Source organism: Haliotis asinina, chromosome 2, assembly GCF_037392515.1.
Source record: "Haliotis asinina isolate JCU_RB_2024 chromosome 2, JCU_Hal_asi_v2, whole genome shotgun sequence".
NCBI lineage: Eukaryota > Metazoa > Mollusca > Gastropoda > Lepetellida > Haliotidae > Haliotis > Haliotis asinina.
In genome coordinates this window covers 12,127,994-12,152,504 of record NC_090281.1, presented here as the reverse complement: position 1 = coordinate 12,152,504, position 24,511 = coordinate 12,127,994, and the positions used below count along the sequence as shown (strand labels likewise).

Genomic DNA, 24,511 nt, shown 5'->3' with positions numbered 1-24,511 from the left:
TGTAGAGGTTATGAATTCTTTGAAGAAAGTCCTCCTTGGGGTACGGCCACCCTCCTCCCCTCATTCTGTCTGATACGTTCAGCATGAAAAGTTAGGTGCGAGGTAGACGGCCAGAGTTACCTGCTCTTGCCTGTAGGGGGCCCTTGGAGGCCCTGTAAGGGTAGTCTCACATGACAAAAAACGAGTTTTTTGTTTTGTAAATATTTTATTATCAAAAATAGTTAAACTGTCGTAGGAATTTTTAATGGACATAAAAATGCTTATATGTACCCCAAGGAGGACTTTCTTCAAAGAATTCATAACCTCTACAGGTTTGTATAAGTTTTTAATCCATAAAATTTGTCATGTATTCATGTTTGTCCAACTTCTAAATGCCTCCAAGAACACGTTCCTGCACTGTTCCTGCTGTGAAAGACTGCATAGTGACAGTAGCAAATCAGGACACAATTTCAGTGTTAACGCTACTAACTCGATGAAGAGGATGGAACAATATGCCAATAATGTCATATTAATCATTTGCAAATGTGAATCCTCCATTTATCCTCCAACTTATTTTTGCATCACTGTAGAGAGTTGAAAGAAGAGAATCGCCATCTCACAAGTGATCTTTCCTCATTGGAACACCAACTCCAAGAGACGCAGACAGAGATGGAACAGACAGTAACACGTTGTGCTAAGCTGGAGAAGGACAACCGCGATCTGAGGGTACAGCTGGAGCAGAAGATAGAAATAGGTTTGTGGCCATTTCATTATACCTCCTTCTCTACAGAGATACCTCTTATGCATTAACAACTCCCAAACATTCTGCTAGGCTGGCATTTGTCCACACTACTCTATGCATGTTATAAGCGACAAATACGAAAGGGAAAACATCAGGCTTAGTGACTGTGTGTAATTGTCACCTGACATGTTAAACAAGACTAACATTTAAGACACAGAATAAAGTCAGGTTATTATAAATATGTATGTTTCAATATAAAATACAATCCATGTGAAGACTTTCCTGACTGGTCAAATCATTCCTGGTCTGGATTCATTGTTTGTTTTAGTCTTTGAGAGACAAGCTAATGTAGGACGTGACTCATTTCAACAATCAATCATTGATTATTTACAGTCAGCCTCATTACAATTTCATTGCTGCAAACTTGAGCACTTGAAAACAAACTTGGATCCCTTGTATCTGTACAGTCGTGAGTGATGTTTCTTTGCTTGACATGTATGGTAATTATAGAATGCGTAGTTAGATTCAGGTGAACACTATTGGTTTAACCTGTGTATGATAATGAATGTATACAAACTGTTTAAAATGACATCCCACATTTGTTTATTGTTGTGTGTTGCTTTTTGTACTGGTCTCTGAATGTAAAGTGTGTTGTGTATGTTCAGTGGCGGACATGGAAGACCAGATGACCAGCAGGTCTGAGGACGCCCAGCAACAGATGAGGCTTATCACAGAACTAGAGGAGGAGATTAACATCCTGAAGGTACACCTGCATCTTCATAGCAGATATAATTTGGAGGGGGCATGGTGGGCGAGCTGTCTAGGGACCAGGCTTGTAATCCAGAAGGCAAAAGGTGTTGGGAACAAGTTCATCTATGACCGGGCGTTAAAACCTTAGAGTCAGCTTTGTGTGGAGATTCTTGCAGTGGTGTTACAACTCCTGGTGTACAGTTCACAACCCTGTGCACTTAAAACAACCCACAAATCTGTTGGTATCTGACCAGATGGTGGCCACATGAATACGTGCAAACACCTAGTTGTGGGTACATCAACATGCATTGAACTTTGACGAAGTACAGTGACTGTATGTCCCAGTCCAACTAGCCGTGAATGGGTATCTCTTAAGGATTGGGAAGTCACAGTAACTTAGTGGGCTGAGTGACTGCAAGGGTTGTATGACCCCATGGAGTTGAGATTGAAAATACAAAGTGCCGTTGTGATTGACATCCAATGATGGAAGGGAAAAACCGCCAACTCGAGTATGCACTAGTTACATGGATATGTGCTAAATACAAACATCCTATACAATAGTCCTGATGACTCTTTACATGCTACAAGCACTGAAGGAAGTGAGGAACTGGTGCATTTTGTGTATCAGAGCTCCAGATAAGCTTTTGGCTATGTGGGTATGAAACCCATACATTTGAAACTAAGTGGGTGTTTTTATTTCAAGTGGGTATCTATACTGCATCTTTTTACAATCTGGGTATTCATTTCAAATATTTAAAACAGTTGTGACATTTTTTATTCAATTTTTATTAAACAAAATCCCCCCAATAATGGCAAATTATAGCCAATAGCTTTATCCACTTGTGCTTTAAGAAATAATAGGTGTTGTAGTCTACATCCATCTTGGTGTAAAACAAGGTACCAAGATGGATATTAGATAATATGACAGCCATGTCTTTACTATGACAGTTACTTATTTTTACTTCAAAAAAGTTGTTCTAATCGTGTTTCACTTCCATGCCATGAATAGCTAATGTCACAAGTTCATTTGTACCAGCAATATTGATTCTGCGTGTGAAACACAGTACATCTCTATTAATTCATCTATCAGTCCTTTTACTTTAATCATGTGGAAACTTTCTACTGCACTTGCTCACCATTATTGATTCGTTTACTTAAAGAAAACAGCTATTTGATTGGTTGCTAATTAAAAATTTGACAATATGTGAAGGCTTAACAAATCATGATTGGTATTCTATATCAGTTACACGTTATTACTTGCTTTTAGAAGATGGAAAACATTTATGTTTGATACAATTACATATAACTTAGATGTATTGAGTAAATACTCACTGTTATTTTGACATAGCGTAAAAGCAAATAGTTGCTGTTCTTTTCATATGCTGGCATGTATGTTTTTGCATATTTCAACTTTTCCATTGCATATTTTATGCAAATTTGCAGCTTATCTGGAGCTCTGGTGTATAAATGGTACTCAGAATGCCATGCTAGTATTGGTCACCTGTTTATGCAAATGTCAGGCTCTATGATTTGAGTGTGCATTTTTGGTTGTTCAGGAATGCTAGATTGTGTTTGTTTGTGGTCATATCTCTGAAGATGTGTTGTTTGTGGTCGGATCTCTGAAGGAAACCTATGTTATGTTGTGATGTGTGTACAGAGATCTCTGAGGGAATACTAAATTGTGTTGTTTGTTGTTGGATCTCCAGACCCCTGAAGGTCCTGGTGTAGAGTAGGCCCTCAGTAACCCATGATTGCCATAAGAGGTGACTATGCTTGTCGAAAGAGGCAACTAAAGGGATCGGGTGGTCAGACTCGCTGACCTTGTTGACACATGTCATTGGTTATCAATCCTGCAGATAAATGCTTATGTTGTTGATCACTGGATTGTCTGGTCCAGACTCGATTATTTACAGACCGCCACCATATAGCTGGAATATTGCTGAGTGCGGCGTGAAACTAAACTCACTCACTCACACGGATCTCCGAAGGAAAACTAGATTACGTTGTTTGTGCAGGGATCACTGAAGGAGAGCAAAGCAGAGGTGGTCAAAATAGATGACCAACTCCAGAGGTCAAAGTTCGAGGTCAAGGCTAAGGATGACATGCTGGAGGACTTGAGGGATGCTTTGAAGTAAGTGTTTTTCACAATTATTCCTCGAGTAACAGACAAGCGTATGTAATCCACAGGAGTGAATAAAGTAGCTGATAACTTCAAATAGTGAATACACTTAGATAACATTTCGGACTGCTTGTTTCATTATTAACACACAAAACTGCAGACAAAAGTACAAGATCAGTGACTTCATCCACTGAAGAAATGCAACCAAACTCTTGCTTACTACAGATATAGAGCGACATAAAGTGTTGAGTTAGCCAACCAAAAGCTGTGAAATCACTTTCAATTTACTTCTTCACTGCAGAGGTTTCCTCAGTGTAAATTAAACACAAATTCACACAGTTGATTGTCTCTTGGAAGATGTGTATATGTTAATGGTCGTCTGATGAATTGTGATGTGTGTTCAGGAAGACCCAGGAGGAACTGAGGATGATGAGTGAGGAGAACGAGGAGATGAAGGAGTCACTAGACACCAGACAGGTGGAGCTCAATGAGAGGGTGGCACAGGTAGGTACCATGCTGCGTGTAATGTAAGGGATACACTATTAGGTGTTGGGCAATATTTATTGTAAAGAGTGCACAAAAGGGTGTTGAGTAGTGTTTAATGTAAGGAGTGCTCAGGTAGATTTACGGGATTGTTTATAATTGGTGTCGGACAACAGTTAATGCACAGGTTAGTGTCCAGTATAATTTGTTGAATGAGGTGCACAAGGTAGGTGATAATTGAAGAGGTGATTTATAAATGTTATATTTTCTTGTAGGTCACAAGATTAGACCAAACAATCAAGGAGACGCACTCGGAGATGGAACAGAGGATGCTGAAACTGGATGAGACACTACAGAAATATCAGACAGAGATACAAGAGAGGACACGACAGGTCAGTTGCAGATCCGAATGAGAATGTGTGCTATGAATCCCTAAAGTTGGGTCCATTATAACATTTCTCACCTACTTTCTGGCCAATTTCTTCAAAACTGTAACCCCTAAGGTTCTTTTTTTATGCTTGGAGTGAAAAATACTCCATGGAAGGTTTATGAAATGTTTGTTTCTGCAGATGCATTGTGTAACATGAATCCACATGGAGAGGAAGTAGTATTGTGATGGAGGTGATGTTTCTATGTTGTTTCAGATTGCTAACCTGGACGACACTCTGCAGCAGAGTCAGTCACAGCTGCGGGAGAAGACGCTGCAGTTCCAGCAGTCTGAGCAGCTGCTGCAGCGACACACCATGGAGCTGCACGCCGCTACAGCCAAACTACAGGAACTACAGAAGGTACCTCCTACACCTACCCTACGGTGTAGGGTGGCAGGTTGTCCCTGTGGCAGGTGACAATGTTCCAGAAGCTGATGGTGTTCTAAGACCTATGAAAGTCAGGTTTAGAATATTGACCTTCAGTAACCCATGTTTGTTTGGGAGAGTTTGCCTAGTGGCTAAAACATTTGATTGTCATGCCTAAGATCCGGTTTGGATTCCCCATGTGGGTACAATGTGAAGAGCCCATTTCTGGTGTCTCCTGCAGCAAAAATGGATGGAGTATTGGTAGCAGTGGCCTAAGAACATACTCTCTAACCCACTTTAACGAAGCGATCCTGTTTCAGGTGACAGAAAGGCAGCAGCATCGTCTGGAAGATCAGAAGGAGGAGAATGTGGAGATAACACAGGAACTGCGACTCACCAGGTATGACTGCTGTCATCATACAGTGCCCAGTGGGAATTCTAGATGAGAATGGTCTTGAGAACACTATAGGTGTCTTACTTGGCAGCTGAATATCAAGTCAGTGATTTTGTTGACCACAGATGATTTAGCGTTTAAGTACAGCGTAATGTCTGAGTAACTCCCCATTCCTTATAAATAATGGAGCCGAGGCGCATATTTTTAAGGAATGGAGTTACAAGAATATTACCCTACTTAAATTACATTCAAAGAATTGGGAATATTTCTGTTATCAAAGTTAAATGTCAAAATGACCAAATGAAGTGTTTGATTTCAAACTGATACACATTACTCCATTCCGGAAAAGTAAAGTAGTGAGCAGACAATGGAATGACGTCACTTATGTAACTGAAACTGAGTTAGGCCTTTGTTAAGTGGCAACAACGTGGATCAGTTGGTCTCATTCTGTGACTTGGTTGACGTCAGTTTGATGTTTAACCTCTATCACAGCTGTGTTAATCCCAACTCACTGACTCCAGACTGAGAGCAGCCACTTTTGACCTATTTCTGTCACTGTGTCATAGGGAGCAGCTGCAGCAACAACATGGAGAGTTTATGGAGACGAGGCGAGAACTGGCCCAGTCTCACCGAGAACAGGATCGACTGGCTCGGGAGCTAGAAGAGGCTGTCCTCCTAGCACAGAACAGAGACTCAGAGGTCACACGTCTTGAGGAGCAGCTAAAGGAATGTCAAGATCGGGAAAGTCAAACAGAGGCTAGATTAATGTCTGAAGTTGAGACATTGAAGGAAGAAATTGAAGCATTACGACAGAAACACCAGGAAGAGGTAGGCATCTTTGTCTCCAGTGATAAAGTTAGTTGGTAGTTTGTTTCTCCTATGTCTTACCTCAACATGTGATTCTGCTGGAGGATTCTTGCACATTGTGGTAACCAGTGCCAGTGTAGCTGTGAGTGGATACAGCTAGAAACATTAAGAAACTAGCACTTGAATAGGATGCACTGGCCTGCCTAACATTAACTGTTACAAGACGGTGACTGGTCAAGTAGCTCGGTATTTTGCAGAGGAGGCTCAGTCACTTGATTGTCTGGTCTTACCCACATAACCTGTGAAAATCTGGGTTAGAAATCATCTTCAGCAATCCATTCAACTAAGAGATTAGGTGGTCTGATTTTGCTGACACTTGCCATCATATCCAAATTGTGTAGATTGATGCTCACACTTTTGATCACCAGATTGCCAGGTTGAGACTCCAGTATATACAAACCTCTGCCATATGTCTGGATTATATGAGTGACCAATCATAATTTATGGCTTAGGGGCATTGCTGATGATTTTAAGAGGGGTCACCACCCATTTTGTTCTGGGAAGGTTGAGAGCATGTGTATTAGAAAGCATTGATTTTTTTGTACACTTTTAGGGGAGTCATTCACATCATACTTGCTTCTCCATAAAAATCATTATCGGCCCCACGCTTAGCCATAAATTATGAACGGTTCCTAAGTAACAACAGTCCATACTGACATAGTTTCAGGCTACCATTCTGTGGTTGGAATATGGCTGAGTATTGTATTAAACAACAAACAAACTGAAGGAAACTGATATTTATTCTTGTAGTTGGCGAGCTGCCATGACAGTCAGCAGGAGCGGCAGTCAAACTATGCACAGCTTGAAAGCCAGCTGAAGGATGCACAGCAACAGCTCTTGCAGCAGGAGGACCAACACAAGGAGGCACTGGAAAAGGTGAAGGACGACCTGGACTGTCTGCAAAACGAGCTTATTGCCAGGAAGGAAGTCATTGATACAGCCAACGAGACCATTATACTCAAGGTAATGGGGTTGTACTGTATCTGATACTGATTTTAGCATAACAAATTTGTTGACCTATGTAAGTCAGAATCTGTTTTGCAGTCACTTGTTATAAACTGCAAAAGTTATTAAAGTTCATGACACCAAAAGACTGGAAAATTAGATAATGTTAGTGTCATAACTGACAGTGGATAGATGAATGTGATGACGACTTTTGTTTAGAATCTAAAGTTTTTTGTGGCAGTTTAAAAATTGGATTTATGTCACATTTAGTATTCTTTTAATTATTAACAGTGAAAATTACTGATGTATTTACAATATTCTATCAAACTTTAAGCGCATTGCTAAGATATGACTTTCCATGTCCCAAGGAGTCGGAGATTGCAAGACTGCAGGCAAGGGTGTCTGGATTTGAGAGGGCAGCACTGGCCCAGATGCAGTCTGGGAAGAGTTTTGTTCAGCAACCACTGGTTGAAGCAGGTCACAGAATGCTGCCCTCTGGTGGTAAAGTCATGCAACCAATGAATGGACACCATGCCGATCAACTCATACCACAAAAAATGACGGTCATTCCAGAAAATGCATTTGTGAACAATTCTGTCCCAACAGATCAATCTCAGGGCTATCGTCAAATTAAGGCTGTTCATGGTTCCTCGGTCATGTTTGATACATTACAGTTCCAAAACGGAACCGGACATTCTAATGGCACAGATTCCAATGTGTTTCAAGGAATGTATTTGGAAGCAGTGACTGGACAGATGGTTTCATCCCAGAATTCTTTTAACGGAGCTATTCGGACATTAAATTTTGACAATATTTCAGAAGATGATGCCAACATTACAGGCCAAAATTATCGAGGAAATAAGCAGCCATCAGTGATTTTGCAGAAAGGGCGAAAGCAGATGGGAGATTTTCCTGTTGTTCATGATGGTGAGTTGTCAGAAGAGTGAATTTCAATTGCAAATTATTGCCATTGCATTTTGATTCATCTGTCTGCAAAATAGTGATGCTGAAGTAAAATTATTTAATAATGGTTGATTTATTCATTAAGGCTAAAGCAATCTGACATTGCATCAAAGGAAGGTATCCTATCCATCGTAATGAACATATTGTAGTCATAGGGAGACCGTCTCCTTAGTCTTGGGATTAGAACATCTGACAAAACAGTGGATGTTTAGTAGTTTGATCCACAATCTACTAAAAAAAAGTTTTAAAGGCGATTCTTATTTTCATTACAAGGAGAAAACAAGTACATTTGTACAAGACAGTCTGGAGTTTTGTGTGTGAGTGGGTTATAAATGTTAAACTACAGCATAGTAAGTCAGTGAACTAGCACATGCATACTCCCATCAAGATCTGGGTAAGAATTGATCTTCATTAGTCAATAAATGTTGTAAGAAGTGACTACAGAGATCAGGTGATCGGGCTCACTGAATTGGTTGACTCTTGTCATCATATCCCAGTTGCATGGATAGATGCCCATGCTGTCTGGAATATTGAACTAAAATTCTCTAATACACAGGCATGTGCACATGTATTATTTTAACATTGCATTAAGTTCCAGCCAGGCTGCTCACAGGTGCTTTTGTTTTCCATCAATCATAGGATGTCAATCTCAAGGACACTTCATACTATCAATCTGAACTCCCTGGGGATCATAGTATTTATCTTTTGCTGTATAAGCTCAGTGCTCCAGGATGCAGCAGTGAACACAGTTTGATCTGACCATGCCTCAAGTTCACTTCACCTTGCAGACCCTGTGACAGCAGTGGGCATGTACGACCATCATGGTGTGGACGAGGACTCTGAGGCTGACACCACAGACCCTGAACAATGGTCAGTACAAACATACAGCAGCATAGGTTCTTCTTCATCACTACTTATACCAAATAATTCCAAGCAGCCATGAGGATGAACATCTGAGACACTTTTCTCAGGGCAAAAGACTCACTAGTTTGAGCTCAATGAAATGACAATTGGGCGACTGCAATGTTTTGCCCGGGAAAGTTTGCGTCAGTCTACCCCTGGTCTACCTACATGCTGTCATCCACTGCTCTGCCTAAGCCAGAAATAGATTGTTTACACTCACAGAGTGCTTCGATAAAGCTGTGATAAGGACAACCTGTCATCACGGGGATGATAGTTGTTAGACATTCTGAAAATGTCCATTTAGTGACATTTTTGTTCATTGATGGTCACCATTCTAATCAAGAAAGTCAAGAGACAGGGTTCCAGATAATTTTTCCACATTGGGAGTGTGTACTCCTTACTTTTTTAAATCTACGAGTACTGGAAAGCCTAAGTGTACATTTAGAGTACTGATTGGAATATAATGGAGTACCATTAATCTTGTGTTTCGTTTCTTATATGCACCACAACATTGCTACTCTTCAGTAAACAGGTCTATAGACAATAAAACAACACTTTGCCAGATAAATATGCCTGTAAATGATTCCAAAACCAAATACTATTGCTGTAGCGTGTATCTGCTACCGTATTTAAATTATTTCCTACCATGTGACATATATTTTTGTCTACTCATACACCAATGCAGCCCTTTTTGGAAGCCCTGAGAGACATTGAAAAATGAAAACATATAAATACAGTATACCTTAATGCATGCCTATAAATCTCAGACAATGTGAGGATGTCTTTAGGGACTGTCTTCACCCAGTACTAACATGTTGATCTTCTCATGGTCTGCTGCTGCAGGATGACTCGCATAATCAATGATTGTCTTGGACATTGCCTTCATTTACAAGGTATATGTGATGATGTTTGGTTGTATTATCTGCGATTTCAGTATGCTGGAGCTGCAGGAGAGATTGAGGTCCAATGAACTGAGACAGCAGGCAATAGAGAGACAGCTACTCAACATGGACGATGATGACACATTGGAGGAAGACAGCAACTGTTAGCTGACAGTATCTGTCGACACATCTCCCTGACACTGGACTTCCTGTCTGAAGATGTATCTGTCTGGACACATAAGACTTACAGCTTGTCCTAGGACTTCCTTTCTGATAGTGTATTTGTCTGATATATGACATATGACTCATGGTTCAAGATGTGCCTGTGAGAGATGCTGACACAGAAGGTCTTAAACACAATCGCCAACTGTGATATACCCAAGGACAAGAACTGTGTTTGTTGTTATTGCCATACACTTTTAAATCTTTAATCAAATGTCATCCTTTCATCTGAAACGCATTTTGAGCCCTGTTTTCCTCTATAAGAACAATCTGAACCCAGGAATCATAACCCCTAGTCATATGTTAACCATTGCTGCTGTGTTTGTTTAATGAGGGACATTCAGCAAAGATGGTGGAAGTGCCACAGTTCATGCTGCAGAGTTGTGTCCCTTGGTATTCCTGAATCATGGGTTTGAATCCCAGATTTGGACCTGTGAGTGATTGTTCAAGGTTGGTCAGCACAATACAAGTGTGTTAGTTTTTTTAAACATAAAAGGTAAACGCCTACCACATGATAACAAAAACAACATCAGGCCCTTCTCCCTGAGAAGGTTGTGATTTAAGGCTCCATTCGAAATGATTTTAAGGGGTCAGCCCTTTTGTTCAGGGGCTAGTGGGATGTCATCAGTTTTGTACTTTTAGTAGAGGCTGGGGGTGTCATTCACATCATACATGCAGTTCCATAAAAATCACCATCAGCACCCTATAAAATTATGCATTGTCTTTAACAGACTGCTAAACATTTAGTACTCACTTATCAGTAAATAATGTGTATTTTTCATGACCCAAATATAAGTTATTAATTTACTACTGGTGTTCAGTATGTTGTGTGTCCAAAGGGAAACATGGGTGACCAAGTCATGTAAGCTTTTACAAATGGCGATGCAGTGCCCTTAAGTCCAACCATTGTCATGCTGAAGATCCTGGTTCGATTCCCGACATGGGTTCAGTGTGTGAAGCCCATTTCTGATGTCCGCAACCGTTATATTGCTGGAATATTGCTAAAAGTGTGTAAAACCATGCTTCCGCACTTCCTTGGATCCAACAACCTCTGATCATTGGTTTGAATCTCGGTTTGCCTGAGTATATTTCTAAGTTTTTCAGCACCATACCAGTCCTCATGAGTTTCACCAAAGTGTAGAGATCTGAGATCTACATGAATACATGCATTCCTCCACATCAAGCTGTAACACTGTGATACGACTGAGGTATTGTTTAAAAAGGTGTCAGGAACTACAAGTGACGTAATATTAGCATTTCCACTGAGTATGGGGTTTTTACCATGGTCTTTCTTTCATTTTAATAGCTGCAATTTGCTGAGGAGTCTTAAATCTCACTCATTCCATGACAGTTGCTACACACATAATGTAGCAGAATTCTCATGGAGACTTTGATGGGTGTTGTTATTCATTATCATCCTTTTCACATGGACATAACCCATTGTTAACATGTGGTAATTAATATAGTAACCAGTGTGAAATAGTCAATACGTCAGTATTTGTATTTATTTGTTTGTCAGTATCTGTGTATCTATAGACGTGTATCTTTGTAAACAAAAAACTGTTGAAGGAGCAAAGTATTATTTCTGCATCCACCACCCACCACCCTGTATTGAGCACTCAGTTCCATCCAGCCTACCCTGATCAAAGTCTATATCAACCTGTGTAATTTATTTAACTTATTCTTAAAAGACCAGGAATAAAGAAAATGTACATGACTACAGTCTGTTTGGCTCAAAAGTGGACTGATGAATTGCAGTCTAACTCGAAAACTATTAATCATAAAATACTCAATGAAATGCTGATTTAATCAATACATCAGACCAACTCTGTGGGATTTTTTGACAGAATTTATGTCCTAGATATAAAAAAGATGTTTAGGAATAATGACACTTCACTATTTTTGACGAGGGAGGGGTGCAGAGAAAGGGACAACCAGGTATTCGAGAAGCACTCTCAAAGGTGCTGACTAAGTTTTTGATTCATTAACTTGTGCTGTGCCATCTCCACCCTTTCTCACATACCTGGCTGTCCCTTTCTTTGCACTCCTCCCTTGTAACAAATACTGAACTGTTAATGTTTTAATAATAGTTGGTTAAACAATTGTTTTATTTTCAGGACATCAGTTCTGCAAAAACCTCACAATTATTATTATGATGATGATGATCAGTGTTTCATTTTTTATCTTTATTAGTTTTCAAGTTTGATTGCGATTCATCAGTCTAAATGTATCTGTCAATGTATGTTTTAAGTATACATGTACTGAACATGTAATGAACGTCAGTTGAATCACACAAGGTTATAATCTGTAATATGCAAATTTTGAACCCACAAACTTGAAAGCCATCCATATTTCAGTGCCTCCAAAGATTGAGTGTCCTTTAATTAGAATATATCTGATCATCTGAAGCAAATGTTGTATAGACAGTTTTTGATGATTTCTCCTTTGTCACACAGGAAATTATGTGTTAAAGATGGAAGCCCCTGCTTGTACATAACCCAGTGTTGTTCATTGTCCATTCTTGCAAAACTTGAAAGCTGATTTATAACAACTTGTCTGTGATTGTTGATATTTATTATGACATGCATTTAAAGGTGCTAATCTGCTGTGAGTTGCTATGGTTTCCTCATCTGACCTTCCACAAGGATGTACAATGTGTGGAGACAGTTCAAACTGTGTTACAGTTATTACATAAGGTGTATGAAACGACAACAGCACAATACTATGCAGAGATTTGTCCCACTGACATGCTAGGAATCTATACAGGTTCTATCTACCCATGTTTCCTGTTTGGTCAGCTCTGTTCCCTTGTCTGTGGGTTTCTCTAATGTTGTAAACATCAACATGTGTGAGGGTCATTTCTGGTGTTCCCCATCATGATATTGCTTGACTAATTCTGATATGGCATAAAAGCCAACTCACTCACTCACTCACTCAATCAGTCAGTCAGTCAGTCAGTCAGTCAGTCAGTCAGTCAGTCAGTCAGTCAGTCAGTCAGTCAGTCAGTCAGTCAGTCAGTCAGTCAGTCAGTCAGTCAGTCAGTCAGTCAGTCAGTCAGTCAGTATCTATTACTTTAGGCTCTCATCCCCGAATCCAAAGCATCTTCAAACACACAGTCTGTCACATAATGGTTCTATTGTGATATAATAAATTTGTGGTCATATGTTGGTTGTCAGTTTCAAGCATGTCAATTTCATGAATATGAGAAATTTTATGGCAAGTTAAGAACAAGGTGAAAATGATAACATCATGTCTGAGCGAAAGATACTGGCCTATTTTCATGGAAGTAAGTTCTCATATAGCAAACCGAAGACCCAGTACCACAATACATACCATCCCATAGTAAGGGAACTGGAACATGTAGACCCATGCAATATGTCAATTTATTGTGTAATTCTATGCCACTCAGTATTTGCTGATATCCTAAATATTCATGATATGTCAAAGATCTGCTCCTTAGCAAATATTGGGTTGCCTAGTTACAGGGAATATGTCCAGTCTTTTGTTAACATGACGTGCGCTGGGATAATAACACAGGTTAACTGCAGTCTACAAGAGCCCTTGCATAGCCAAATATTTATTTGATCTTGTATGTAGAATTCCACACAGACATGCATTTATGTACCCATATGTGTCTGCTCTTGTATGTATAACAAGACACTGTGTCAACTGACATATATTTTTATAGCAATGTCAATAAACTATGTTAAGTTTTGTTTGTTGGTGTTGTTGAAGTACAGCTCTCTGATCGTTGTCAGCAAAACTCATCTCAAAACTATAGTCGTAAAGGTTTTCACGCAAGTGTGTTTTGGGAGGGTTAATATCCTACATTTAATAATCAAATGTTGTATTTTGCAAGCCTTGGTGAGCTAAACACAGTGTTTATACCAATGCAGGATATTAACCATACCAGAACACACAAGCGCGATAACCTATTTATCACACAGTATCATCCTTGCTTTATATACAGGACAAAAATAGTTTGCGATATAAACGTAAATTTTGAAACTATGAATTATTGTATGTATTCAGACATACTGATAACATATCAGTCATAGCAATGCCAGTATTCCTAACTTATTTTATCCAGTATATTTTTAATGCAATTTCAAATGAAGGAATGGTTTCTTGAACCAGTTTGATGGTACATCATGTATTTAAGACATAAAAATGATGTCAGTGGTGTATCTGAATATTATTTCCCAAAAGTATGCCATTCAGGATGTATAGTGAAGTGGGATGAAATGCTGTGAATGGTAGTACACTTATCTTATGATATACAAGCACTTGTCTGTGTGGCAGTTGGCATTCATCTGGAGGGAGTCAGGTTTATAGTGCTAGCCCATTGAGATACCCACTCGGACACAGTATTCTGACACTGAGCCGGCCAACTGTTCAAAGACACACTGTCTCTAACATTGTGTCAACACTCCTCAGACATGCTGGCTTGATGTTAATCCCATGAGTCACATGCTGATGTAGTTGCTACTCCCTTCACAGCTGGGTATTAACAGTTGGCTTCAATTGTGTTTGTTCCACATACTGTTCAGCAGGCTGGAATTAGACAATCCAGTGATATCATAATCATCAGTCTACACATTGGGGATTAAAAAAAAAAAATCATCAAGCATGATCATCTGATCTTGTTAGTCCCTTCCTACAAGCATGGATTGGTGGAGCCCAATTCTACCCTGGATCTTCAAAGGTTGTACAGAGATGAATGACTGCTATCATGAATTCTAAAGTCAAAGTATGGTGGTCAAGTGGGCTCATCACACCAAAGACCTGCATTCAATTCTCCACACGGGTACAATGTGTGAAACCCGTTTCTGGTGTCCCCACTGTGATATTGCTGGAAAATTGCTACAACCGGCATAAATAGAAAGTAACTCACTTCTTGCATTCAATTTTGATCACAAGGAAGCAATAACCTGAGATGAGAAAGCAACAGACAAAAACAACCCTGTTATTTATATTTCACTTTCAAGTGTTATCAAATGTGATATCCTCATCATCTCAGAGTGGTACATCTTCAAGTTATGTCATGGCATGTGTGACTTGACAGTGAGAAAACCTGAAGGGAATAAAATCCTAAATGTTACCCCTTCCTGTAAACCAACACACACATATGATGCTCAGCAAGAACGGTTCAGGATAAAACTAACGTAAATGATGCTGGCAAGTAGAGACATCAGACTCTGACATCAGTTTGAATATGAATCTACATTTGATGAATTCAGTTCCTGTATCAAGAATATGATCACCTTGATAAGGGGAGATAACTTACATTTTCACTTAAACGGCATGTAAATGATTGAGTTTAGTTCTATACCTGTATATCAAATTCCTGCAATATCATGCCAGGGCACACCAGAAATGGGCTTCATATGTTGGGGGCATGTGGGGAATCAAACCCAGGTCTTCTGCATAACAGGCTAACACTTCACCCACGTGGCTAACCCCATCGCTCAGACTTGTAAGCGTGCCGGTAGGTACAGTAAAAATCATAGTAACAATAAGAATGTGTCCATTTGTATAGTGCCAGACACCACACCAGGGACACTCATAACAATGAGTAGAACAGAACATTATTACACCACATAACCCAACCTGAGCAAGACCATGCCAAGAAAAATAGACATCCATGACATTTTTAGTTAGCTGTTAAAAGAACATTTTGTGATCATTATTATTTTTACTACATGTCCTCTGTACTTCAGACTGGAGGATCCATTTATTACTAAGAGGGTCTTAGCAGACTTTTGGAATTTTCATAGAAAATATAAACAATTACAACCCAAGCACATTTTTAAACCAATTTTATTTCCTTCCATCATGCTGTTTTTGGGACACCATATAATCACAATGACATAAATAATTAATCTGTACAATGATAGCCAGGTTTTACCGGGTGCCAACTAGTGTGTCCAGCCCTTTTCAAATAGAATTGATAATTGAAGCATAAAATGTGGTGTAAGCAATGGAAAATGCCCCGTGACACAGATGGAACCCTACAACAGATAGATGTAACATGACGCACTTCACATCACGATACGGTAATACAGTATTGTATCATTATACAAGGCTCATAATACAATACATCAACTTACAACTGTATCACAATACATTTGGTACATACATAACATTACACGTTATAATGGTAAAATGTCAGTTATATTGGTAAAATGTGAATAATATCGGAAACTGTCCAAGAACCAGTTGATTCAGAGTCTCTGCTATTTCCTGGTTGGTCATGAACAGTAGAATCTTTGCAGAGCTCCAAAGGTTGTTTCTTTCTCCCGTACAATATCTTTACCGAGACTTTGAAAAACAGTATTCAGGGTTGTGATTCCTACAGAAAGTAAGTGAATATGAATTAATGTACATCAGGCTACAAACTGTATTTAAACATGATGCATCATATATCCCACTGTATAGTTACACCTCAAATCATTGTTACATGTTACTTTTTGTTGTGATGAGAAATAAAGGTAAAGGCTGTCCATGTTCAATATTTCTTCATGTTTATTCCACACAAGCAAATTACCAATTAAAATTACCAAATACACAATATGAATCACTTCTCCCAAACACCCTGCCAGACCAAGTTTTAGACCAACCCAGAGTAATCTTTATAAGTGTCCTTCGTGTATGAAATAACGCCCGTCCAACAGTCAGTGACAGGCAACATTTCTGACGGACAGGCTAAATTTTCAACTTGCCAGCCTGCTAGTCTGGTAAAAGTTTTAAATGTTCCATATATCTGAGTAAGTTCACCATATTTTGGTGTCTTGTCTGCTTAAATCCTTTTCAAGCTGGTAACATTTTGAAGTTTTGTCTGCTTAAATCCTTTTCAAGCTGGTAACATTTTGAAGTTATCAGCCCTAATGTCTGGCACGGTTTTGGCTTAATTCATACTCATGCCACTACTAAAACACCAAAAACTATACCGACATATTTGATACGCATTTCAGAAGTTGAGTTGTGGAAGAATGATGACAATTTTTATGGATATACAACTTCCTATATTCTGTGAAGACGACCTTTCAACTAGATTCTAATGCAACATTAGAAGCCACTTGCTAGATAATTTGATAACAACATTAGAACCTATGTCGAAACGACACTTCACCAGAATAAAAGACGTATGCCTAAAAGCTGTCATCATTCTTCCATACCTTATAGTTCATATATTGCTACAAATGTTACATTCATTTGCTGGAAACAGTGGCCTATATATACCAATTAAGTACATCACACTGAAATTAGTTTGCTGAACTACTTTTGTTCACTATCACGAACTCTGTAAAAACAAATTTCAGTTGAGAATGGTTTTTATAAGCACCCTTTGTGAATTCTTAACGAGCCTTGGGCACTTACTGTGATAAATATGGTCAATAATAAGTAAGTCAGATATAGTGTTACAAGTTACAAGCCAATCATGCTATGCCACAGGTTTATGAACAGACATTTGTTTATTAATCAAATGCTGTAGTGCAAATCAAGAAAGACTGTGGTCTCCCAAAATCTACTTACTTTACATGAACACAAGGTCACAAAATATAAACAGAAAATAGGTGTTGACTAATTGGATACAAGCAATAATGTGAACTACCGTCTGAGTACGTCCATGTTTCAAGCTTCACATCCAGGGTTTTAAGACTCACAAACATGAGGGTCCCCGGGACCTCTAAATTATATTCTTATGGGCACTTGCAGGCAATATTAGGGTCCTGTTAAGTAACAGTGTAGACAATGTATGTTTTGATAATTTCTTCAGAATCTGGAATGAATCATTGATCATGTGGCCTAATGGATGAAATGATACACTTAAAAGCTCAGACACTTTACAAAGCTATATATGTGTTGTGGGTGCACAGAGTAATATTGTGCATCCCTCTGAACATAGTGAATTATTTTTTCTGTGTCCATTCTCTACATTTGTGCATACTGGATGCACATCTCCCATAACTTATTCCTGTAAGTCTCCATAACAGATAATGTAAGTCTTTGCATGTTGCCATGACATTCACCGTCACACTACTTACGATATTGTTCTTTACATATATCTACCCACCTGTTACCGGATTTTACGTATCACTAGTTAACAATGCTTTAACAAATAGTATCAGTCTGGGACAGTGGCAAAAGATCTAACATACCACCTGTCAATTTATCTTACCTCACACATGAATGTCGCTTTCTGATTGCTAAGCGCTTACCGCCGATATATTATTTTCAATGTATACTGGTGGGAATTCTAAACTTTTCTGGTGCTTCATGGTAGTATTTTTTTACCTTGAATAACATTGAATCATGCATCAAGCACGGAAATTACCAATGTTTTGCGATTGAAAAATGGTGGAAGGGAGATAACTCTAAATCTGTTAACCTTGTGTCGTCTGCAAAATGGCGATTCGCCTAGTATTCAACAAAAGTGCTTCAAACAGTTCAAAACTAAAATTCAGGTGTTCAGTAAGATAAATATGTTGTTCACTGGTGCCTCAAGGGTACATGAGCCCATGGTCCCCTTGCGACCAGTGAACAACTTATAATATACTGCACATGTTGAATCAGAGACCATATAATAGATTATATGGTCTCTGGTCGAATCCACAATAGCAGTAACAACACGATGACCATGGTAACACCGGGAACTGGGGAAATATCATCTGAAGTTATATTATTGTCTAATGCCCTTCAACATGCATTTCACCAAGCATTACTAATAGAGCATAAGAGGAAATATATCAGAGGAAAATATACATAACAAACATCATAAAGGTGCAGTTGCTAGAACTGACAAGACTACGGATGCAGGAGTGCCTGAAGTCTGACAGCCCTTGCAATCAGTTCTCCCTATACTAATATATACTGCTCACCTTTTGATGTCAAGCGTATATATCATAAAGTGACACATTGATTAGCCCAACTGAACAATGATCAAAAGTACATCACAGTTTTTTATACTTAAGACAGACATTCAAAATAACATTCCTGTAAAATGATGTTAAGTGAAATTAGACTCTAACTCATATTTGTAACATCTCTAAACCACAAAAAAATATTATATGAAGTCATATCTTACACACATCCATCCTGCTTCTGTAGTTCTCTGATTCCTCCATCTTTTGACAACTTGCAGAGCAGCCATAATAAACATTTACACCTCTGTTGGAATTTGTACTCTACCCTATATATGATGTTTAAAAACAATTCTTGTATTTGATAATAACACTCAGTGTCCCAATATATGTCCTGTATATTGCTAAACGGATGTTAAAGAACTCCAGATTTGTTCAAGGAATGGCTAGACTAGCTGTAGTCATCTGAAACACAGACTGTTCCTTAACTTCTTTTGAGCAATATACAGTACATATATTGGGGCACTGAGTGTCATAATTAATATCCACGAGTTTCATGATAAATGCAATCTCTCCTCTGGACGTTTGATGACAACACACGTAACCAAACAACAACGGTTAATTAGGAAAAAGGACAACAGTGATTTCATGTTTTAGGACATTAACTTAATGAAAATTAACCATTCTGTCACAGATGTTTATCCAGACATCGAGAATCGAGACTTGTAAAATGTGAAAAATATGAAAACATTTGCAGCATCATAAACGAACTGTGTAAGATGTGACTAATTGTTATATGGCACCTGTCTCAGGGACAGGAACTTTGCTGGCCACATGGAACACTTAGTAAGAGTTATCTACTGCAGATGCTTGCTTCAGAAATATCTTTTCCATACTGATTGCACGTGCTAAATGGTATTAACTTATACCTAATAAATAAAGTAACTTACATAAATGTAAGATACGTAAACATGTCCAGAAATATCAGGCTCCGCCCAAAGGGCAATCTCACAAAAGCACTTTCGTTTGTAGACTCACATTGTTTGATAAACATCAGTCTAAAAGTTAACAATAAACCAAGCAAAGGTAATATCACACTTGCACATGTAGTAACAACACCAGCATATAGGTCTGAAAACAATAATGTTGTTCGGGTTTTGTCTCCTGTCTGGCCTTATCTGTACCAGGACTTACAAATAAAATTTCATTAAAGAGTAAAATAAATACCAGTGTCTATACACAGACTAGAAGTGGTGCACAGTCTCTCCAACAATGCTAACAGGATCTCTCATCAAACAATATTTGAAGTTAAGGGGGGCAGTTGGTCCTTAGATGATAGTTTGTGTAACATAACAATAAACATCTATTTGTGCATATAAAAATTAACAATTTAAAGGGATACAAAGATAATCAATACTGTGATGATAAAAAGACTTTTTTAACTTCGTATGTATTTCTTATCAACATACATAAAGCTGCACATTCTTTTGTTGTATGACAAATCCTATTAGCATGACAACATATCCAAGCAAACAGTTTGAATACAGATCCCTTATGGATACTTGCAAATCCTATTAAAAGTTGAGTAGTATTTAAATGAAATGACCTGGGGGAATATCTAAATCTTAATGCCTAAATAATTTAACATACAAGTCATGGTTAAGTCCTACTAATGCTTGACCTTATACTCTATCTAATGTAGATGTCACTTATACAAAACATCTTTTTTGTTTTTGAGTGATTTATCCAATTTAAAATTTGGTAACTTGGGGTGTTGGTCTGGGCAGTGTGTTCCTGGCTCCCCCTTCTGCACCTTCCTCAGCCCCTGCAATCTGGACAAGGCTCTGGTGGCTGCCAGAGATCGAGCTGTGTGCTGCCTGCATGGAGGCTCGAAGCTTTATCCCTGGCATTTGGAAGCCTGGGCCGGTGAGCAAAGATGGTGATGGACTGAGACATGGGGTGGAACAGCGTGAGGAGCTAAGGTCACACTGATCCAGAAGGCGAACCAGCTCACAAGGATTGGGGCCACCAACAACTGGGATTTGTTCTGTTTTGTTCATCAAGTCAAGAGCAGTTGTCAGATCCCACATCTGAATGCTTCCATTTGAATGCCCAGTGAAAAGATAACGTCGAGGTCGAGATCCCATTCGATTTGAGCCTTCACATTCGTGGACACAGAATGCACTTACTGTGCTTGTGTCCACTGATTTAATCACACAAACTCGCTGTCCAGTTGAGGACAGTCGAACAAATAGCTGGTCAGTTTCAGGAACTACTTTCTGTATGAAGACCTGTTGGTCATCCCGTTCTCCAAATGGACCAAAGTCATTTCCAGCAGAATAGCTAATATGAGGGTCAAGGTCTTCAAGGGAGACAATCTTGAAGGATGCAAGGGGTGTTGATCCAGGCTGAGTTGAGATCATTCCCCTGAAGCGTGTCACACTCCAGCTTCGGACATGATTATACTCAGAGCAAGCTGATACTAGATGCTTCTCGGACAGCATTACCTTTGTAACAGGGCTGCGATGCACTGTAAATGTTTGGAACAGCTGTGGTCCATGACCAACTGTTTCTGGGTGTTGAACAATCACACGAACAGTCCCCGAGCTGGTGCCATATGCAATCTCAATCCAGTTTCCACTTAGGCTTGTTTTGGGGGTGAGGTAGACACTGAGAGCAGTAACCATATCATTATTAGGATCCTTGTACAGTTCAGTTACCAGCAGATCATTGTCCTTCATTCTCAAAGGGAACTTCTGCATGTCAATGTAATAGATGGAGCCATTGTTACAGCCCAGGAGGAGGAAGGAGCCAGCAGTGTCATAGCTCCTGATTGGGACAACATCTTGAATCTGCCAGTGCTGTGTCATTGAATGCCAAACTCCAACTTTTCCAGTCTGACTCAGAGCTACCAACTGACTTCCAATGAAGAAAAGTGAGTCAACTGACACGTTCAGGTTAAACACACCTATTTCTCTACTTTCCCCATCATCACTGATGGACCATAGATGGATGAGATTTGCAGTTGATGCAGTGACCATTTTATGAGTGTTGTCTTGATTTGGGTTTAGTACCTTAGCATTGATGGCTATTCTTTCAACTTGGGGCTCCATGTGGGGGCTGACCCAGATGAGATGCCATCCAGTCGAGTCCTTCATTCTGTAACAGCAGACAAAGTGAGGGTAGGCTATACAGATCCAGTTATGATGACCACGAACCATAGTAACTCGAAGGGGATCCACAAAGGATGTATGTGTGGATGTATCCTTGTTGCAGAAGGTTTTCGTCAGATCAAGGGAGGAATTTCTAGAATGGCGTAAATCAGAAGATGAATTTCTCATCTGGTCTTTTATCCTCCAATCATTTGAACCCTGTCTTGAGTGAGATGCTCGAGCATCAAGTGAAGAATTTCTGGAATGAACTGGACATGATGCTGCGCCATCCGAAACTCTCAAAGCTGTTCCTGGTCTGCAGGGTGGTTCACTATTGTCTAAGCTGCTGTCTGATGATGTTGACATACCTTCCGCAACTGGTGGCAGTGGAGGCTGGAGGTACCCGTGGAACAAGACATCTCCACATGAGGCGCAATCCAAGTCCTCGCACAACATCAAACGACGAACCAGTGGCGTGATGCCATAGAATTCAGCTTCATGTCGAAGAGCTGGTAGATCCACGTTTTTTAGATGCACCTCTTTCGTTCTCAGGAAGTTGAGGATAACAGTAAAGAGTTGTGGGTCCCTGTCGATGAATATCGCATCTGTTTCATCTTTCAGTGTTGAAATTCGACCACTCAGCATACTGGTGAAAAAAGAATCGGGTATCCATGTTAACGTCTGACGAGAAGTGGAAAATCTGGATCCACCGACGTTCAGGTGAATAATTTCTCCAGCCATCTCCATCTTCTTCCTTCCTAAATGGAGGAGACACTCGGTCAAATCCCTACACAAGGTTGACGACTTCAGAATTATCGTTAAAATCTCTGACAATTTTCACGTAAAAAGATATCCGACATTTTCTTTTTGTCAACAGTACTCCGCATTACGACATTCCAAACTCATTTATGTGCATTTTAGAATATAGGCGCTGTTGAGGAGTTCGTTTCGTTACTGGGAAGTATTCGCGCGATTGATCATGTTTCTGGGAACAGCGTTTTATGATACATTGACGCTGCAGAAAACCGTCGCTTTCACTAATTTCAAAAATAAATAATTCCATTGGTTTTTTAATGAATATAAAACAAAATAGGTAAATGTTGTTACAAATCTAACTATTGTATTAAAACATACATACAAGAATCACACTAATTTACTTTAACAGGACAATGTTAACACAGGGAGAATAGAACATTGTCGCTGGTTAACAATATCAACTTTATCATCATTCCATCATGTGTCACTTTTTGTTTTAACCGGTGGGATATTCTAATTAAGGACACCCATCTAAATAAAACACCTGTACAAATTCCGTTATCATTTTATCTTTTGGTGTCTGTGATCCTCAAAGAACTACAACTGTATGACCCGTGAAGGTCCCGGGGTAGAATAGGCCTTCAGCAACCCATGCTTGCCATAAAAGGCGACTCAGCTTGTCGTAAGAGGCGACTAACGGGATCGGGTGGTCAGGCTCGCTGACTTGGTTGACGCGTGTCATCGGTTCCCAATTGCGCAGATCGATGCTCATGTTGTTGATCACTGGATTGTCTGGTCCAGACTCGATTATTTACAGACCGCCGCCATATAGCTGTAATATTGCTGAGTGCTGCGTAAAAGTAAACTCACTCACTCACTCACAACTGTATGACACTTTACGCGTTAGTAAACAACTAGATTAAAAAACAGATTATTCATAGAGTAAGTGACACCCCACCCCCACCCCCAGCCCCACCCCTACCCCTACCTCACACAACACACCCAACCTTCAATTCTTTGAATGTCATTTAGAAGTGAAAATACATAAGAATGCAGATTTTTATGGATATCAACTTCTTTATGTGAGAACACAACGTTTCGGATGAAGGAGTAAGCATTAACTCCGAAACGTTGTGTTCTCACATAAAGAAGTTGATATCCATAAAAATCTTCATTCTTACACCCAACCATGTCATGCATAGAAATTACAAAATTACCGACACACCCTAAAACATGTATGCAACATTGACTGAACATAATCAGCCCCACCCCTCCCCCCAGAAATAAGTCATGCATGCATTATTTTCACCATCTGTTGTTTTCTTTTTGTTTTTTTTTCTAACACAATGGTTAAATATTGTTTTAAAATAATGCATTACTTTGAGATGGCCCCGATTTGTCTCCCTTGTATGACGTCACAATGGACTATACATTGTGACGTCACAATTTCAAATTGTGTCCTTAATATAGTTTCTTAAACCTGGCAAGAAGTTTTACAAATTCGTCTTGCTTTACACTGTCGTGACTGACAAAAAGAACTTCAAACAGTTTGAAATACAGAGATATAATTTGGCAGGATTTATATCTAACGTACAACCATCGGATGCCGTTTCGGTAACCAAGGACTCGAAGTTAGCGGGTTATGACAGGCGATAGACAACACGCATGCGCACTTCGCCGGCGTCAGGTTGTCAAGA

The 24,511-nt window shown here is 39.3% G+C and overlaps 2 protein-coding genes across 2 annotated transcripts in view; one reads left to right on the top strand and one right to left on the bottom strand.

Annotated features, from left to right (window-relative positions):
* The window catches only part of LOC137273237 (coiled-coil domain-containing protein 18-like), a 73,331-nt gene extending 63,221 nt beyond the window's left edge, over positions 1-10,110 (top strand). The window contains exons 18-29 of the mRNA XM_067805749.1: positions 570-733; positions 1,387-1,484; positions 3,487-3,602; positions 3,995-4,094; positions 4,349-4,465; positions 4,718-4,861; positions 5,188-5,267; positions 5,828-6,089; positions 6,879-7,091; positions 7,442-8,000; positions 8,825-8,906; positions 9,874-10,110. Coding sequence (XP_067661850.1) covers positions 570-733; positions 1,387-1,484; positions 3,487-3,602; positions 3,995-4,094; positions 4,349-4,465; positions 4,718-4,861; positions 5,188-5,267; positions 5,828-6,089; positions 6,879-7,091; positions 7,442-8,000; positions 8,825-8,906; positions 9,874-9,988 — 2,050 coding nt within the window. The 3' untranslated portion in view covers positions 9,989-10,110. The remainder of the gene's footprint in view (positions 1-569; positions 734-1,386; positions 1,485-3,486; positions 3,603-3,994; positions 4,095-4,348; positions 4,466-4,717; positions 4,862-5,187; positions 5,268-5,827; positions 6,090-6,878; positions 7,092-7,441; positions 8,001-8,824; positions 8,907-9,873) is intronic.
* Positions 10,111-15,844: 5,734 nt separating this feature from the next.
* Positions 15,845-22,964, bottom strand: LOC137273236 (BTB/POZ domain-containing protein KCTD3-like). Its single transcript, XM_067805748.1, has one exon. The coding sequence runs from the start codon at positions 22,803-22,805 to the stop codon at positions 20,658-20,660; it is 2,148 nt and encodes a 715-aa protein (XP_067661849.1). The 5' UTR covers positions 22,806-22,964; the 3' UTR covers positions 15,845-20,657.
* Between the last annotated feature and the right edge of the window lie 1,547 nt (positions 22,965-24,511).